General features: G+C 36.2%; 1 protein-coding gene and 1 long non-coding RNA gene across 6 annotated transcripts in view; both read right to left on the bottom strand.

The window, feature by feature from the left end:
- Positions 1 to 20,198, bottom strand: part of LOC110018955 (serine/threonine-protein kinase BLUS1) — a 96,941-nt gene that overhangs the window by 4,268 nt on the left and 72,475 nt on the right. For 3 of the 5 annotated variants that reach the window (XM_020716438.1, XM_020716440.1, XM_020716439.1), the window contains exons 4-18: positions 14,260 to 14,384; positions 14,076 to 14,120; positions 13,863 to 13,944; positions 13,689 to 13,757; positions 13,368 to 13,538; positions 13,213 to 13,272; positions 10,024 to 10,092; positions 9,801 to 9,947; positions 9,599 to 9,675; positions 9,080 to 9,352; positions 8,007 to 8,089; positions 7,802 to 7,887; positions 333 to 443; positions 213 to 255; positions 65 to 111 (exon numbers count right to left, since the gene is read on the bottom strand). In XM_020716438.1, coding sequence (XP_020572097.1) covers positions 65 to 111; positions 213 to 255; positions 333 to 443; positions 7,802 to 7,887; positions 8,007 to 8,089; positions 9,080 to 9,352; positions 9,599 to 9,675; positions 9,801 to 9,947; positions 10,024 to 10,092; positions 13,213 to 13,272; positions 13,368 to 13,538; positions 13,689 to 13,757; positions 13,863 to 13,944; positions 14,076 to 14,120; positions 14,260 to 14,384 — 1,488 coding nt within the window. Of the gene's footprint in view, positions 1 to 64; positions 112 to 212; positions 256 to 332; positions 444 to 7,577; positions 7,888 to 8,006; positions 8,090 to 9,079; positions 9,353 to 9,598; positions 9,676 to 9,800; positions 9,948 to 10,023; positions 10,093 to 13,212; positions 13,273 to 13,367; positions 13,539 to 13,688; positions 13,758 to 13,862; positions 13,945 to 14,075; positions 14,121 to 14,259; positions 14,385 to 20,198 lie in introns of those variants that run through there. The other 2 variants (XM_020716441.1, XM_020716443.1) reach the window with 2 other exon arrangements.
- LOC110018957 lies at positions 762 to 4,669 on the bottom strand. The gene is made up of 2 exons (XR_002293411.1): positions 4,002 to 4,669; positions 762 to 3,922 (listed from the first exon to the last, which is right to left on the bottom strand). It is a non-coding gene; the product is annotated as an uncharacterized LOC110018957 (long non-coding RNA).

Here is a 20,198-nt window from a genome sequence, read left to right as displayed (position 1 = left end):
GATTTTGCTTACACATTGACTAGGCTGAAAATTGTAGAACGAAGACAGAAGAAGCAGACCATACCTGTGATAACTCACCACCGCTCATACCAGAAGGCACAGCATGATGACCTGTACCAAATAACACAATAAATGATCAGGGCAAGTGAAATTGTGGAGAAAGGTGCATCAAAATTAAATTGCGAAAAAAAAAAACAAAAGTAAAAAACTACCAGAAAATTCTTCCACAAGCTTGAGCAATTTGACTATTTGTTCCTGAACAGCACAGAAAATAAGATACAATGGTCGCAAAATGAAATCAAATGAATCAGGTGAAACATTCTGATGCGTACCCTTTGAACAACATTTTGCTGCAATATAAATTGCAAAGTTGGAAGAAATGTAGCAGCCTCCAAAGTAGCCCTCGCAGTTAAACCAGCTACTGGGCCGACCAATGTAGCTACCTAAGCAACAAATATAAAAGATTAAGTTAAAAGTCTCAAAAGAATTTGTGTGCCTTCCTGCCTTCCTTTTTTTTTTTTCTGAGCTAATTTATGTTGCGTTTAAACACTGATACCAGTGTTAACCCAAATCATAATAGAAATATAAATATATTAGATTATAATGACTATCCCTACGCCATTATAACTTATTACTTGATTTTATTCTCTAATTAGATTTTTCCTCTTTTGTTTTAGTCTGTTTTAATTTCTTTCCTAGTTATTTTATTTTGTTTTTATTATGCCTATTGTAATTGGGTTTAGATAACCCTCCTATCAATGAAATTATCTGGTCTATTCCAAATTCAACATGGTATCAAAGCGTAAACATAGATCCAGCAGCCCCCAACATCCGATTCCAGCAGCCTCTGCCTCACCTTCTTCTCCTAGCCGGCATCCGAACTGCAGAAATTCCAGAAGAATTTGTCTTGGCTCAGTTCGCAGGTTTCTCTCTGTTATGTCGCAGAAGATCAGTGCCTATCCACAGAATTCTGCTGCTCTTCCTCCAGGGAACAGAAGATCTGCCGCTCTTACTCCAGGGTCTAACGAATAGAAGATCTGCCGCCATATTTCACCTGCCAGATTTCTCATGTTGTTGTCTGCTAGAGGACTTCTACTTCCTGGAAATGATTTTGCCGCTCCATCTCCAGGGAACAAAAGATCTTTCCGCTGTTCTGTTGAAAGTATCCCGGGAGTTGTCCTTCTACCTACAATTTGTATTGTTGTACTCGTTTGTCGTGATTCTACCAAAATTCATCAATGGCTCAGAACCAAAACAACATATCCTTTGGCTCAGTAGAAATTATGGTCGATTCCTTCAATTAATCACCTCTCAAAAGACATTTTTGACTCCACCGGAGGATCGACTCCAACCTCCGCTCCCTTGCAGACCAGAGAATTGAAAGCCAATATAAATTTCTTGATCGCAACTCATAAGTTGAACGAGACTAACTTCCTCCAATGATCTCCAGCGGTGTCTTTGTTCATCAAAGGAAGTTAAAAGTTTGGTCACCTCACAGATATGATTCGTGAGCCTCCAAAGACTGACCCATCATATGGAGCTTGGGAAGTGCAAAACTTCATGGTCATGTCACGACTGATCAACTCCATAGAGACTTCAACTGGCGCTCGTACAGGCTCCTTCCTTCTGCTAGTGCTCTTTAGACGGTTGTTCGTGATACCTATTCGGATGTAGAAAATTTTGATCAACTCTATGAAGTATCTTTGAAGATCCATGAGTCAAAGCAGAAGTATAGAACAGTGACCCAGTACTATAATGACCTAGTTGTTTTATGGACGGAATGCTATTTGTACTACGACTACACTTGGGATTCTCCCGCCGACTTATCCCACTTCTAGAAGATCGTAAAAAGTATTGTATGTTCTAATTTCATCCTAGTCTAAACAAAGATCTTGACGAAGTTAGAGGTTGTATTCTTGGTAGGGATCCTCTTCTTTCCGCTTGAGCTACTTTTACTGAGATTCGTCGGGAAGAAAGCTGAAGACTTGTTATGCTCGAAACTTCCACAAATTCAGCTGAGTCGTCCGCTTTGATCATAAATAGTTCTTATCCCGCTTGTAATTCCTGTCACAAACCCAACCACACCCGGAACAAGTGTTGGACACTTCACGGTAAGCCGACATACAAACCTTCGACCAAATCCTCTACTGTCAAGGGGCACACGTTGAAGCCCAAACAAGGCGCAACTCAACCGACTCCTACCCAGAACAACCCAGATTCCTCTAAATTTATAAAACACCATATGGAGCAATTGATCAATTTTTTTGGAGCCAATCAAATCTCTGCGAGTCCATCGACCTCTCATGTCCAACAACGTACCCTTCATATGGTTCTCACGGCATATTCCTCCTCTATTAGGAGAGTAACTGAGTTTCAAGCGAACTTGTAGGTAGATGTGGGCAGTTGTATTTATTATTCCGTGTTGCAGATTTGAAAATTCGATTGTCATGTGCACTGCTCTCACAACCGGCCATGACAAAATTAAAACACATGTTGAAGTTGCATACCGTCATAAAATGTTGCTCGGGGACCCAAAATGGTCGATGAATGCGATCTTCTAATTATTTGGAACACATGTATCAATGTGTGTTTTATCGATTGCTCCATAACAATTCTAAAAATATAATGAAGGACGCGTAATTACGATATCATATGAGAATTGAATGTAATAAATAAAAATTACTTTAAAATATACATATACTGTGCATCGTGTAAAATCTCTGTGGGGGTCCATTCCAATGTAGGATCAGTGGGATTTAAGACTTGAGAAGAAAAATTGACGTGCATTCAAATCTACTAAAAAGTATCTGCAAATTGTTTCGAAAGTGCTAGAATTGCTCCATAACTCCACACAATGATTCATGTTGCGATAATATGTAGATGATTATTGATAACACCTATCGTAAAGTCATTCTGAATGAGCCATGAACTTCATGATTTCTGTGTAGTTCTTCTAAGAGATTGGTGAATATCATCTGTGTCATTTAGAACGTATTGTTAAATCTTGTTGGTTGGCCCGCAAGCAACTCCCCAACCCATTTGTCGCCAATATATGAGGATGTTATGCAAGGGGAGCGCTCTATGTACGAGTTATAATAATCGTACATCAAACATACTACAATAATAAATCTCCTTCTGCGCTTTTCTTTAGTTGCATCTATGTATTTTGACATTACGTTTGAAACGATATTGGCTCGAAAATGCTTTGGAAGCATATCCACAAAGAGAGCCCTATAAAAAGAACTAACATGACAACAGTAAATAAAAAATATAAACGATGGATGAAAAAATCTTAAATGACATGTCCAAAGCAACATAAATATCCAAAGTAATATGAAAAATCATAAGCAAATAAAAATGTTCGAAGTAAATAAACAAATAGCAAATATGAAATGTCAATAGAAAAAAGTGTCCTTCAAACGTCACTGCTGTCATGAAAATAACGTAGATAAACCACCATACAGTCAGCAGTCATCGTCATGAAAAACTCTCCAGGTCGAATCTTCAAGCAACTTCATAGAAAACAAATATAACAGCATAACATTGTAAATTTCTGGAGTTGCCTCCAGAATTTGCATAACCTGTTGGACCAAAGTTTCTTGTGATGGGTTGGGACCATTGGTGCATGAAACCACCAACTGTGATATTTGACTTCTAAAAAAAGTAGCTCCCACTTTTTTATTTCAACCCAGGGATGCCTTAACCTGCTCTTGAACTCAACTTCATGAAGATTTGGGATATAGCCTTCATTGGAATCACTTGTTTGAACAGCTCCCAAATTTCCAGGGATGCCACCAAACCCCACTTCATTGGAGGCACATGCATTATTGCTCGTCATGACACCTCCAAACATACAATCCAACTTCTCCTTCAACTCATGAACGATTCCATTACATTTAAATTTTTTCGTAGCAGACACCACCTACAAATTCATATAACATGGTGTAATTGAAAACAATTTAAAAATTGACAATAACAAGGAACATTTCAAAAATGCTTACCGTCAGTCTCTCTGCCCACCACGCATTGGAAGCATCAATAGTTCACTTTACTGAATCCCACCCAAAGCCTGTTGATCCTCGCTTCAATTCCTTACAGATTCTTCAATCATTATTTAGCTGATCACACTTGTTTTTTAATAACATCCTATCATATTCTCTGTCTGTACTTTCCTTGAATTTTCTAATAATATTTTATCACTCTTCTTTTTGAATTAAGTTGTCGACCTATTTCTCAATTGACCCCGAGGGAAAGACGCAAAATATTATCTTTGTATCCTTATCCCGTATCGTAGATGAACCAGACTCTTTGGTTTGAACCATTGCGAAACTAGAATGAAAAAAAATAATTAGCATAAACCCCGAGAGCTACAAAAAAATAATGCCACAAATCATCAACAATGTCTTTCCACAAATGAACACATCTACCATCAGCAACACCCACACACAAACACATCCACTATCACCTCACCCACAAACAAACATATCTACCAACACATACACATCTACACACCACACATCCACACACCACATGTCCACACATCCACACACCATTTATCACACACCTGCCCAAGTCATACAAAACCCTAAGAGCCAACATGGAATACACCATACATCCACACATCACACCACCACACACCACACACTTGTACACATCACACATCACACATCACACATCACACACCAACACACACACACACACACACACCAATAACACTAACACCTCAACCAAAATTCTGACAAGCACCTACACACCTGCACATTCACAAACATCACACCGCCATTTGTGTTTCAAATGTTTAAATGCAAACACCACCACCACTACCAAACATATCACAACCGAAGTATAAAGCATTTGTATGATGCAAACCAAGCATCATAAAGTATAAAGCCACATAACTGAGGAAGCTTAAACATGGATGCAACATAAAGTATAAAGCATAAAATTGAGCATCATGGATGCAACATGAAGCATCAAATCAAACATCATGGTGCAATATAAAGCATATCACAACCGAGTTTATGTATGAAATATAAAGAATCTAAATCATCCATGATATGCTCGGTTGATAAGTATCACAACCGAGCATATCAAAATCATAAACTAAAAATCATAAACTAAATTAAATTCATCATGGATGCAACATGAAGCATCAAAATCATCAACCAAGCATATCAGACTGAAAACCACCAAATCGAGAAAAGAGAGAAATCAGAGGAGAAGAAACCAACAACCAAATTTAGAACCACTGCACATTAGCATTTGCAAAATCATAAAGCCACCTAATAGATATGTCAAAGATTACCAGTACAGAGGAGAGAGGTAGAAGGACTATTGCACAGAGCGCATAATGCGCACAACCACCGAACTGAGCCGAAGAAGATAAGGGACAAGGAAAGAAAGAATAGAAAGCTCACCGCAATAACCACCAACCGAAGAAGGGGAACCACCGCACATAGCACAGAGTACACAAAACCACTAAATCAAGCAGAAGAAAAGAGAGAAGAGAGATAAATATGTTAAAGTCACGAACAACCACCCGCAACTGACAAGAGGCAATCGGAAACAACGCCTAAAGCCAGAGCCACAAATCCAAGGGGATCGAGAGAAGAGAAACTAGTGCAATAGTCACGTCGAGGGAGCCACAAAAGACAAGAGGGTAGTTGCGGAAGGAACACAAAAGGACAGCCACGTAAAATAAAATCAAAAGAAATGCGGGCAGCGGGGTCAAACTTGCGACCCGCGTTTCAATTGAATTTATCAAAATGCCCCCGCAACAGCAGAACCCAAACAACCCAAACCGCTATTCCGAACCACACCACAGTAAAACCGCCACCCCAAACGGCCTGTAAATCTCAACTTAAATAATTTATGAATCTTAGATTTTTATCTGGATTCTAGTTTGTTTTAGATACTCCTACACATTAGACATTCTGTCCTCAAGAGAAAATAAAGCAAAAGGAATAAAAATTTGTCCCAGACTAGCTTCCCTTGCATAAATTGCTTTGGTTTTAATTGATTTTATAGCGTAAGCTACACTTTTAATTGATTTACACAAAATTATTTAGATAATGTCTGGTCCTAAAACTAACAAATATTAAAAAACAAAAATTTCCACAGCAATATATGTATAAAAGGACATATCAAGTGCATGGGGCTCCAACCAGTTTCTGGTCTGGAAGAGGCTACACAACCTTACCATTAACATCGCAAAAGGTTGTTTTCATGAACTGATTACATGGCCTGAAGGTCTTTTCAAAGTTAGAAAGAGCCTAAATAATGTTGAAAATTTAAGGAATATAATATTTCTGATACCATAATCATTAGCATTATCACCACTATTTAGCACAACCCAAACAATTTATCTAATATACCCATTTGCCAATCTACTCATCCTACAATAAAAAAAAATAGGTTTTGATTACAAAATAAATATTCTCCTGTTGAAGAAAGCATTCAAAAGAAGCCAGTTTCTTACCACCCAACATTCAATTAAAGCTTGTTTTTATATTAAAAAAATTATTTGAACCTACTAGTGCCAGTTGAATCAAACATGTTAGTCGTTTCAATAATAAGGGACAGAAGGGGCACAAGCAAGATTCATCCCAAAAAAAGAGAGAACAAGGAGGGGAGCAAGATGATGGAAGACAGGAGACTAGCATAGCATGCGGCAGACAGAACAGCAGTTAAGCTAGGCAATCGAAACTATCAACCAGCAAAATGAATGGTAAAAGAAGGGTAAATCGAGGAACAAGCAGGCGTGCAAGCCAAGTGACATTGAGCATTACAGTGACAAAGAAAGAGAGTAAGCCGAGCAAGAGCAAACGAATTGATTAAAGAAACTGAGTGGACTTTTTGAGTGATATCAAACCCGAATGTTTTTTCTTTCTCTAAAAATTTAAAACATTTCAGTTTAAAACTTTGTTTACATAACAGTTTCACTTTAAAAAAATTACGTCAGAAATTTGAAATTTAATAAAGATACAAACTAAGAGAATGAGGTGGTTGTTTGTTGCGCTAGGAAAGAAAGAGAGAAATTGAGATATACAATAATATAGAAGATCTATAATTTAAGTTGAAAAAGTGAAATATTAAATTTTATTTCTAAAACTGAATATGATAAAAAAGAATGTCTAAAATTAACATCTTAAACTATATGTTAGGTGAAACAGATAAGTGGGGTAAACAAGTTAACAAAAGCCAATATTTTCATTAAAGTTAACTTCCTAAGAGGAAACTAAGGTGGGTAATTACACATTCTATTTTATGGTAAATTGAAGTTCTTATTTCCTGCTTAAGTAGATAAAATAACATGTTTCATGTACATAAATAAATCTAATATTTTTATTGTATGAGTTAGAATATTTATTCTTCTTGAATTAAAACTATATATGGTGAAATTAATGTTAGATAAATACCCTTTACACTCATGCTTTGATGAATTTCAATTATATACATAACCCACCATGAATGGAGTTACTGGAACAAATTTATGTGCATTTTAATCAAAAGAATCACCCCTTTATGACACTAGCACAAAGTATAAGACGTTAATTGAGCCTCTTTTCAGTCCTTACCTAAAGCTTTTATTTGGGTTACAATCCGCTAGGCATTTAGATTAGTCATGCGCACAGCCCCCACAGCCCCCACAGCCCCTACAACAACTAGAGCCATAGAGGACGATTAAAATCAATACTAAAAAAAAGCTACTTTGATTTGCCCAAGTCCTTTCTATGAACCACCAGTCAGCCAATGGAGAAAATACATTGTTTAAGCATTTGAGTTGTGTCATGATGCATACCTTATTTCCAACATCTGATGAAGTAACCTTGAAACGCCCCTTACGTTGAAAAACTCGTCCCTTTGATGATTCATCATTTAAATTCACTTCATAACCATGGCATTATTGTTTCCAGGAAAATTTATTATCAGCATTTTAAAATAAACTATAAACAAAAGTACTTTACATTATTAGAACATGAAGAAGTAACAAAATGAATCTACACCAGATGAATTGTTGGGGGAATAACGACTTAATAAGGGGCCACTGTAATTCCTTTCACAATCATGCTTCTGGGGTGATTCATCCCTGAAATTTAATTAAAAGAACTTGATGATAATAAAAAAATTCATAAATCAACTCCGATATGAAGTTCACAATAAAAGAGTCGTAGATTATTAGAGAATTTTAAAGTAGAGAACAAACTCATCAACCAAACGAGAAAAAGAAAAATAAACAGAAAAATCCTATAAACATATTATGCTACACTAAATATTTTATCAAAGATCAAGCTAATAAAATTTCCGAAAAATCGGTAACCCAAACTAAATATTGGAAGGTCATAAACAACTGCGCAGAATGTCAGAGCATGTGCTATAATTTGATTGTGATTGATATTTCCTTGGAAATTTATAGGATTCAGTTTGATACAAACGTGAAAAACAAAATTATACCTACTCCATGCATGCACACCCACGCACACATTCATGCTCTGTGCCATGTGAGTGCAAGAGCATACATGCACTGGATAACCCATAAAGGAAAGTTGGCAAGCCCGACCACAATAGAGATCCAACCTTACCCAAGTTATGCAGTTCAGCGAGGTACCTTTTCTTCATCACAACAGATTGCAACAGGACTACCCACAACACTGCAAAACTTGCTCAACAAAATATTTTTTTTAGAATAGTTTCACATTTTTTTTTGCAAAATTCAAACTTTAAAGGAAAATCATATCATCAATTTCTGATAGTCAATTATTTGAGAATGCAACCAGAGCTTATATAGTTACAAAAATGACAAAAAAACGGCAGTGAAAGAATGCTAAATCACATACAAGAAATTAACCGAGGCAAATTTTCTAGTTTCAAATATAAAAATTTGACTACAATAATATGTACTAATTTGTAGTTCCTAATCCGTTCAAGTTATAAGGTCCTCAAAAACATTATAAAAGCTCAGTAACTAAAGAGAAAGATAAAAAAGCCATGTAGCTTTTCATCTCCCCTTAAACAGAAATTTGAATCATAAAAACTAAATTCTTAACGAAAATGCCTGATTACAGGGCAATATATTTACCTCTCAGTAGGTAAAGCACAATTCCTAGCAGGCGAAGGAGCGTGTTCTGGTAAAAGAGAACCACTAAAAGTTTTCTGTCGTCCAGGAACTTCCAAATGTTTGTTAAAAGAACTGCTGCTTTCTAAACTATTTCCACTGGTCATTTTACTTTCTGAATTGACTTCATGTGATCCCTGATGCATAGGGAATAGTAACTCTGAATCAGACGGCACAGCAACCTGGCCCTTGGGACTAGCATCTTTGAACTCATCCCCATAAACATCAAAACAGCCTCTACAGAATAAATAGATTACCAATCAAATATAAAATATTATTGCCAGGATTTAGAAAAAAATATATCACGAACAATTCCTCTGCATTTAACAAAGCAGGTTCAATTAACCATTTTCAACCTTTATGCTGCATGAAAAGTCACCTCATCAACTTAAATTGAAAGAAAAAAATGAATTAACTAACTAAAACCACAAATCTTGAAGCGAACACAGATCTTGAAGCGAACATGGGAACATTATAGCTTACTCAAGCGCTTTAAGAGGATGAATAGGAAAGGCAGCGCTGAGTAGACCATCAATATCTTGAAGATCTTGGAGCTCTTCCTAACACAGAAAAAGTAAGAGACAACCTTAATGGTCATCAAACTAATATTAATCAAACACTAAGAACTAAAATCCTTCAAAAGATCGAATTATATGCCCTGGAACTACTTTATTTTCCTCTGTACCTTCCTTGATGTGACAATGTTAGCAATATCATCTGTTTCCTGGGAACCAATCTGCTGTGCAGAATCTATCATCTCAAAATTGCCATCTTTATAATTAGTATCATGATTCACATCTGATTGTTCTAAATTGGGTGCGTCATCTTGGATCTGCAAGTAACTTTATTCAGTACACATTATTTCTAATATAATAAACAGTTAAATAAAAATTATTTAGGATACTAACAAGGGCTGCCTGGGATTTCAAGTCTTCAAGATTAAAATTCCAAGCACTGATACCGCGGATGTATTCACGCTGCAACACCACATGAACTTTAATCATTTCTTTAAAGCAAGACTTCAAATCAATCGTAAGGAGTGCAAAATTTTAGGGTCCGTTTAGGGCAGCTTATTTGGTGCGGTGGCATTCTGAAAACTCACCTGGCCTGTTTGGGTAAACTGCATTTTGGAAGCTTATGCGTTTTTAAAACGCCGAAAATAGTGTTTTCACACCGCACCTATCTAGGTGCGGTAGGAACTTTCTGGCAGCGGACTGACTTTTCAAAAAAAATAAAAATTTGTAATAGTCATTTCATCTAACTTATTAGCAGATTATTTTTAATCAGGTTATCAGCAAATTATTCAATTAGCTGCAGCTGCCCCAAACGGACCATAAAAATAATAAAAGTTAAAGAAAGGAATACAACAAACAAAAGAAAACCACCAGAGCGAGGACAAAAAATCCTCTCTTTAAAGTTTTAGTTCTATAATTTATTCATTTCTAACAATGATACAGAAGTCCAGAAGACCAAGCACATTTAAAATTTTAGTGTTGTCAAAATGCATAGTGCAATATGACGCTCAAAGGCATTATCTTCTTCAAAGTCCAAAGCACAAACAAAGCAAAAAACTTGGAAATAAATAGACAATCTGAACTATAAACCTAAGAAAGCATAATAAGGTATTAAATTGTTGCAGACTGCATAGCACAATATAAGTATGATAAAAATTCACAAATCACATCAAATGTTAACACGCTCTTTAAAATGCTCCCACTGTGACACAGGGCTTGGGGGGGTGGGGGGGGGGGGGGGGGGTTCGGGGGGGTGGTTGTTTCAGCTTGTGACCGACCATATGTGGGACTGTTTTTACCGCCCAAGGAAGGGGCTTCCCCCTGCTTACTTATCCACTATTATAAATGGTCATTTGCTTTGTTTAGGGTTAGTATTGTCGAGTTTCTGTCTAAGCTAGCCGTCGGTGGTGGCTTTTCCTTCAAGGGTTGTATCCAAAGGCGATAAGGTGCTCCGGCTGTAACTCGTCCAATATGGTGATATTCTTGAAAGGTTCGAGAGGTGCTCCAGCTGTAACTCAATCCCGCGAGGACCCTTATCTTTCCCAGCTCCCCTCCACAGTCTTGCTGCCCTGTTTCCACCACCAACCCCTCCTCCCTTGCCTGCTATTGCCACCCTCAGCGCACCAACCTTCCCGAACTTCCAATGTAGTCAACCTCCAATTGTTCAACCTGCTACCGCATCCCTCATTTCCCACCGCCTAACCTACAACCACAAGCCACCCCAACCTTCCTTGTTGTGTCATCACTCCTCCCCTCTTCTCCTTGTTGTGTCGTTACTCCTATCTCCTCCCTTTCGTGTCGCCACTCATCCCATCTTCTCATTTGTTGTGCTTCCACTCCAATCTTCTCACTTATAGTGCCACATCCCATCCCAAACACCCAGCTATCCTTCCAACCCCTCCTACCCATGTAGGAGGGCCGCCAAGCCACCGCAGATTCCCTAACAACCACCGCAACCTTTCCCTTTGTCTCCCAGTCACTGCCAAACCACCTTCCAACCAACCTGGTCACCACCACTTCATACCTACCACCATTCATCCCCTTCGTCGTTGCCCTAGGGTGTCCTTTTAGGTTTGCTATCGTTTATTTCTTGTTTTGAAGAATCGTCGTTGTAACCTATTTGAATTTCAACAATAAAATTTCCGTTTTTATTGTGGTTTGGTTACCTCTGGTGCACACTGTACTTAATTGTCTACACCTATATTTAGTTCTTCAATTTTTCATGCAAGAGCTTAAACCATTTCATCTATTTTCCATTAAAATCTCCATAGATTGTGATCAAATGTACTCATTCCACAGTTTATACTTTTTACTAGTTTTGTTACACAGCCAAAGCATATTAAACCTTGCCACGGTGAACTCATTTTCTTGAGCCTCCTTTCACATTATAAACTAAATACATAGAACATTTTAGCTTTTGCCATCACTATCAAAATCCATATCATGATTTCAGGACATCTCATCTCATTCAATGAAACTCTATACCGAAAAACATTATGTGAATACTCATGCATTAGTCGTGATATGCACATGGTTGTGATGCATATCTCATGTTGTACAACAATTGAACATGCAAAATTTTTGTATTAGACAATCAATTTGAGATTCTAAGTTTTATATATTTAAATTGTAAGTTGTGTACTTTAAACTTCAGTTGTAATCATCTAATTGAGTTAATGAGAATTTATATTTACATGCATATGATCTATCTCATTACTGTGGCCATGATCTCATCTTCTTTTTGTTCTGTTACGGCTGCTTAGTCTTGCAACTGGTTACATGATCCTAAAGCTGGTTCGATTTCCATTATAATGTTCCTATCAATTTCAGTACTGATTCTATCGGACTCGTCATTTCAGCAGTGATTTCTGTCTGACTACTCCTATGATTCCTCCGCTTGCAGCCTCTTATGCTGATGAAAATTTTTATGCAAAGCTGTAGAAATATTCATTGGTTGATAGTGGCTTCTTCAGTTTGATCCTCTGGCTTCCACAAACAACGCTGTTTATTACTTGAGATTTCATGAGAATGAAATAGCCAAATATTAAGAATGCAAAAGCAAAGAGGAAAAGGTGCAAGGCATCCTACAACTCTTCATATACTAGTAAACGTTACAGTTTTGAGTATAGATAGGATGGAAAAATAGTCTTGGAGCAAACAGGTGTGTACATGATGAATAGAAGAGAGTCAAAACAAAAAGATAGCAGATAAGTTTTTTGAGAAATTAATTGATATACAGAAACTATTAGCAAATACAAATCCACAGTCAAATATTTATGTGAACAGATAGTTTAAAATTGCTAGAAAATTACACCTTATACTTCACCTCAGAAAGGATGAACTACAGCTTAAATAATTTGGCACTCATTTGGCATGCCAAGTGCCAAGAATATTAGATTTGGTACATAATGGATCAGATTTGCCTCATTACAAGACTTAGATTAGAACAATAAACACTCCATTCACAAGTAATTTATAAATAAGTTAGGCTAGTTTAGCATTCATTTTGATGTCAGAATGAAAAAAGAGATGTGCAATGCTTGGTGGACCTTTAATTTTCCAGTGCCCATAAATACAATTTACCTGTGAAAGTTGCTCTTTATCATCATCAACCCTATTCAGAAGAATGTCACCCTCTCTTTCCTAAACAAAGAAGAAGATATTTAAAAACAAAAAACAAAGCACAAATGTGTGTAAATTGTAATGAGATTTCAATTACAAGCAATGACAATTTAAACCTTTAATGCCCTAAAACGATCTGCAAGTGGAGGAAGGCCGTCAAGAATAGTTCGTGCAAGATATTCATTTGAACGGCCATGTTTGAAGAAATGATGCTTCATAAGCTTTTCTGAAGTGGGTCGCTTCTTTGGATCCTTCACTAAGCATGCAGAAACCATCTCTTTAAAAGACTGCAAAGAACAACACTGTTAGAGAAGAAAGTAAATAATTGCATATTTACTGTCAAGCAAGTGCTCTAGTTGCTATACCACCACCATCCTCAAAAAATGAGTGATGTTTGATTACCCTCAAAAACTAACCCTACATATAATATGAGATACCTTAGAAAACTTCTTGTCCCTTTCATAATCAAGACCCGGCGGTGCATTTTGTAAAGTCATAAGCAATACCTACAGTGATCCAAACTATTCATATTATTAAGCGTTCAAGTACCTAGAATTGGCGTAAAAATTAAAAAAAAAAAAAAATCAATTTTTATTTCTATTAAGGCAAACCTTCATTGGAGGATACTTAGAAAAAGGTGCATGTCCGTGAGCAAGTTCTAAAGCTGTTATGCCAAATGACCAAATATCAGCTCTGTTTTAGAAATAAAACATTAGGAAACAATAAAGAATTTTTTAAAGCAAATTAAAACAAAAATCAATCAATAAATCATGAAAAGGATAGCACTGTTAAAGGCTTGAGCTATGATAGGGCCAGCCACCTACTTGAAATCATAGCCATGTAACTGTTGCATGACTTCTGGAGCCATCCTGTTAAAATAATGTAAATTACCAAATGTTAGCAAAGAAGAATAAATATATATGTCCATGTCAGCATAACAGGATATAATAACAAAAATTAATATTCTAGGGCATTATATGGGAGAAAATTTTGGATCTAAAAATGCACCAGCATGGAGTCCCCACAAATGTATTTCGTGCCCGCTGCCTATCCCCAGTGTCAAACATACAAGCTGCCACACCGAAGTCTGCCAGCTTAACAGCTCCATTAGCATCAATTAGTATATTCCCAGCCTAAATAGTACAAAAACAAACAAAATTTCATAAACACGTAAGCCAAAAAAGTAAATTCACAAAATAAAAAAAAATGGTAGTGTTACACAAAGAAAATATTAGTTTGCAAGCACACTCGTAATCAACACTATGGATAATGTAACCTTAAGTTCATTGATTTTCCTTATCCTCAACATTAATTTAATTTACCTAACTAAAGGGTTTCTTTACAACCCTTTGTTTAATATATCCAAATCAATCAAACTTATTTTCAACTTATCTTCAACGGATATCATTCCTAGCATTTTTATAATATAATCATTAACTAATTTGTCATCATTAGTTTTTCCGCAAATAATATATTCATCTTAGCACTCACATTTCTAACATGCTAAACCTAATCACCAATAACACTACTAAGGCACTTCCTTATTTTAATCAACAAGAGTAACAGCTAGAAGTTACTCTTTAGTATGATAAACTCAATATACTTAAACATAAAGTTGAGAAAATCAGACTGAACCAATTGGTATGGTGAGCATGACTAGTACAATCGGGAACTGGTCTTCAAACCATTTCTTTCCATATTCAAAATGATATTTCCTCAGGACATCAAGAACAAATAAATAAAATGACGAAGTTAAGAACAAGTTACAATTTTATTCAACTGTCGGATTTATATCATAAATAATTTATCATCATTTATTTTAATCACATGATTACATAGAAACAATTTAAACTCGATAAAACTTTAATATTAATAAAATCTAAGTCCTAACCCTAGTAACCGCTCAACTTCCAATCTTGATTGGTTGTGTAAGCAGATTAACTTGTGTATAATTTATGGTTGTGTGAGAATATTAAGGAAAACGAATTGAAGAACACCACAAAAAATATAATCAAGATCTTTAATATGTAAACTATAATATATAACTATTTACAAACGATTGTAAAGAGTGCAAGTCAAAATGAAGCTCAACATAAAAATTATTCTACAATATTAACTCCAACATAACTCTAATATTTATTGAGTAGTTTAAGTAATATTTATAAAATTTTAATATTTATTATGTTAGCTGATTCAACCTTCGACTAAATCTCAAATATACCTTTGAATCGTCCTTTCTTTCAGTTCAATGTTTGGTCTAAATTTCAAAATCAATCTTTAAATAAATAAAAAATAATGTTCTAAATGCTCATATAGAAAATCAAGCATATTAAAAAATAAATTATATTTCATGGCGAGATGGTCCTCAAAACCCCTAAGACTACAAGATATGCTCAACAACTGAAACAAAAAATAGCACAAAAAGCTAATCATATGTGAGGATCAACAAATTTAACGTTCAACATCCCCAATAATAAAAACATTTGACATATGCAATTAAAGTGAAACTTATATGCAGACAATGAGCTGACTTCTAAATAATTTTAGCCATCTTTATACCTCATTTATCTCTCTAAGTCATTCTTCATTTAAAGCCATGGTTTAAAAAGGTGAAATCAAAAATCAATGTGTTTTGCCTTAGCGAGGTAAGGCATATTCCACAAGATGGATGGAGGCGTAAAGCTCAAATTTGAAAAAAACTAGTAAAATTAAGAATAATTCATAATGATGATTAAATTATTGATATATCGATTTAGTTCATTGCCATAAAGACACAAACCATAAATGTTAATCTTAAATGTTGATATAAAAAAAAAGTTTAAAATAAGATTTTTCAGTAAGCATTCTATTAAATTTTTTTTATTCTATAAGAATCAAGATCCATAGTGGACTCATCATTTGTTTTCATTATCTTCAAAAGAATTATCACACTTAACATCATTTAATTCTATCTTATTGACAATTTCAAAATATTCTTCAATCACTACAATCTTCTTTGTGCTCTCCACATAAATTAATATTACATCCAATATAATTTAAATAAAGGAAATAAGTTAATAGCATAATTGATGAGGGAGCTTATTGGAAACAACGAATGGAACTACGGTGACCAGTGAATTGCAGGATTCCATATCACGGGACCAAAGCTTTCCGCAAAAACAAACATCCATCAAACCAAACATACCTTCCTATTTTTATTTAATTTTATTTCATTTCTTTACTTTCAACAAGTTTTCTTCCTTAGCTTCTTTATTTTCATATTATTTCCTATTTTTCTAGTTTCTAAGTAGGTTTTTTCGATAAGTGAACTTTTATATATGTTGTGGTAGGTTGTTTAGGATTTCAATTTTTCTGATTTTATGAATTGGGAAACATTACTTCAGTCACTAAATTTTGCTCTCCAGATTGTTATAACATCTTTCTTTTGTGAGTGATGAATATACAGCCTACTTAGGAACAGGTGGTAGAACTTCCTCGTCACCCTAAGGTCGTCGATTCCAAGTTTTCTCTGCTATATCCAGATGGGATGTTCCCCAAAAATGTCAAACCTGCTGTTCAACAACAAATTTATCCCCGTTATTCACTCCAAATGCTATTTAACTCGCACATTACCTTTCCCTTGCAAAATATATGTTGTAGTAGGTTGTTTAGGATTTCAATTTTTCTGATTTTATGAATTGGGAAACATTACATCAATCTCTAAATTTTGCTCTCCAGATTGTCATAACATCTTCCTTTTGTGAGTGATGTATCTACAGCCTACTTAGGAACAGGTGGTAGAACTTCCTCGTCACCCTATCGTCGCCGATTCCAAGTTTTCTCTGCTATATCCAGCTGGGATGTTCGCCAAAAATGTCAAACCTGCTGTTCAACAACAAATTTATCCCCGTTATTTACTCCAAATGTTGTTGAACTCGCATATTATCTTTCCTGCGCCATATATATGTTGTAGTTGATTGTTTAGGATTTCAATATTTCTGATTTTATGAATTGGGAAACATTACTTCAGTCTCTAAATTTTGCTCTCCAAATTGTTATAACATCTTTCTTTTGTGAGTAATGTATCTATAGCCGGCTTAGGAACAGGTGGTAGAACCTCTTCGCCACTCAAATGTCGCCGATTCCAAGTTTTCTCCGCTATATCCAGCTGGGATGTTCGCCAACAATGTCAAACCCGCTGTTCAACAACAACTTTATCCCCGTTATTCACTCCAAATGTTGTTGAACTCGCATATTACATTTCCTTTGCGATTCCACAACCAACTCCCCTCCAAAACAGCGTCCCAAATATCTTTTAGAAGCCTTATAACGGTATCATTAATAAAAAATTAACATAAATTATCTTTTGAATTTCTCGAGGCATTGTATATTTATACTTAATATAATATAGTATAATATAATTTTTTGCAAATAGGTGCTACCTTGAATGCCTCGAGGTTATGTCCAAGGTGTACATTCACCTCAGACATGCAAATAGTGAGTCTTATGTTCAAATTTTCTTTGTGTCTCAATTTGAGGTGCCCCAACGTTAAAATTTGTTAAGATAATGTGAATCTATAGCTAACACTATTCCATCTATAAAAGCTCAAAAACTTGTGGACATTAGCTTTCCATTCACAGCAATCCAATAATTCGAGGATGGTAGCATTCCGTGAAAATAAGCTAGCAATTTGTGGATAGCACTTTCCCATTTACAACAGTGCAACAATGTATGGATAGTTGTATACCATTTCTGCTGAGAAATAAAGCATAGACTCCATAACTAAATATACATTATCATATTAATTTTTTTTTCCTTAATACTTATTTCTCAGTCGATTTATGTATAGACTTTCATTTAATTTTGAGGCAAAGCAATAAAATAAAGATTCAGTCACACAATCTCCCATCTTCAAGCATCATTTTTTGTTGACCGTAGAAATGAGAAAAAGAAAGAAACAATAATCAAAATAGTTAAAAAAAAACCAGCAACCATTACCACTTACCCACAATCTCTATACGCTAATTATTTGTGTGAGCTCTTCCTATTCATTTCAATTCGAACACAAAGCCACACAGATAGCCCACTTCCCCTTTTCCTATCACACACAAAAAACAGGCAAAAACTACCTATCCAACCTTTGTATGCCTCTTTAGTTCAGTTCCCAAAAGGCAAAACCCGAGTCACCAAAGCCCTAATTCCTCTTTGAATTTGCTTCGCCAGAACTCCTCTCCGTCTCTACTGTCTTCAGTGTTTACTATATTATCACACAATTTTTCAAGAATGCTCTGCTCCATGAAACAGATCACCCCCTGATTGTACAATCTGGTTCAACATGCCCAAATCTATGGCCCTTGCAACACTTATTAGCTGGGACAGATTTAGGGATGTAGATTGGTTCCACCAGTCCTTCACTATGGCTCAACTTTTCTTCCGACGGAGTCATCTTGGATATTCTCCACAATGTAATCTATCTGTAAGACCTTGAGATTGAGTGCCGTAGGAAAGACGTGGCGGTCGCCCAGTGAAGTTGTTTCTCTACTTAAGCTGGAAGAAACTAACGTTGGATCTCCCGCTTCTTCTTCAGATTCTCCCATACTCCACATGCTGGCTCTTCTCTCAGCCTCCTCTGATACTGGATTCCAAAGCGTTGTGGTCGGTCTTCTGCATCACTAATGTTCCCCCTATGGGAGGGATTCAAACCTCATCACTTGCTTCCCTTCGATTCTCTAGTTCTAGGACAAGGGTAATTTTCCCCTAAGTTTCATCATCAATATCCACAAGTCTCCGCTGAAGTCGGCGGATCTCTCGTTATATCACTTTCCGTGTAGGCTCTCCTGCATATATCTCCTTGGTGGCATGCTAGGATTTAGGGTTGCGAGGTGAAAAAGGAATAGGACACTTATTGAAGGTGTGGGAAAATTAATTTTGGATAGCTGCTTTTGAAAATTACCAAGAGAAAACTAGGGTTGGTCAAACTTTGGCTAGGGTTTGGGAATAGGAAAAAAATTTTAGTGGAGGTAACTTGGGTAGAGACAGATGCTAGGAAATCCTAAGATAGAACTAGGGTTAGCCTAACTCCGATACCAAATGATGTCGGAGTTAACTCAAATCTCAATAGAAATAGAAATATTATTGTTGAATTCAAATAGGGCCACAACGAAGACTATTCAAATAGAAAATAAGTAATAACATAAAATGACATAAGCAAACACCCCTAAAGCATATCCCAGGAGAATGGAGGTAGGTTAGGTGGATCGATATGGATGGTGGCAGTGACGGGGAAGGGCAAAAATGCAAAGACTGCAAGTATGGAGGTTGTCTTGGGTGATGGCTGGGACAGTAGAAGGGAGGTGTTCCTTGTTCTCCTGGGCAGCAGCGGCACAGTGGGAAGGCTGGCACAACAAAGAGGAGGTGCGGTTTAGGCGGCAGCAAAGCTGAAAGGAAGTGGAAGGTGATTGGCAAGCTGAGGGGGCAGAAAACAGCTAACGAAAGGTTGTTAAGGCCGGTTGCAGCAACTGAGAGTGACGAAGAAGAATATGAATGGAGATAAAAGAAAAATAATCACCATTACGAGAGAGAGATAAAGGCCTCGATAGGGAAAACGGACACTGGCGGCTGTCCTGACAGAAATATGAAATAAAACTCACCAAAAACTAACCCTAAGTCAACATATAACATATTAATAATAAGTACTGGTAATTAGAATATGAAGGAATTAGAACAAAGAAGAAAATAGAAAAGGTAAGGGATCAAATAGGAAAAGGGGACCGCGGTACTATAGTTGTTACAGTACTGCGTCCACAATACTGTAGCAGCTATAATGCCACGACCCAAGCTCCTGTGTCAGCACCATTAGTTTTAGGTCGCTTAACCCATGATCTTTTCAGTTAATTGAATGGGTAAGAATCTACTAATCCAAATGAGAGTACTCTAAGAAGAAATTAGTGAGTCCTCATAATTTTAG

The sequence above is a fragment of the Phalaenopsis equestris genome, unplaced genomic scaffold (assembly GCF_001263595.1).
Source record: "Phalaenopsis equestris unplaced genomic scaffold, ASM126359v1 Scaffold000036, whole genome shotgun sequence".
Lineage (NCBI taxonomy): Eukaryota > Viridiplantae > Streptophyta > Magnoliopsida > Asparagales > Orchidaceae > Phalaenopsis > Phalaenopsis equestris.
The sequence above is the reverse complement of the archived record's forward strand: the minus strand, read 5'-3'. Positions and strand labels throughout refer to the sequence as shown.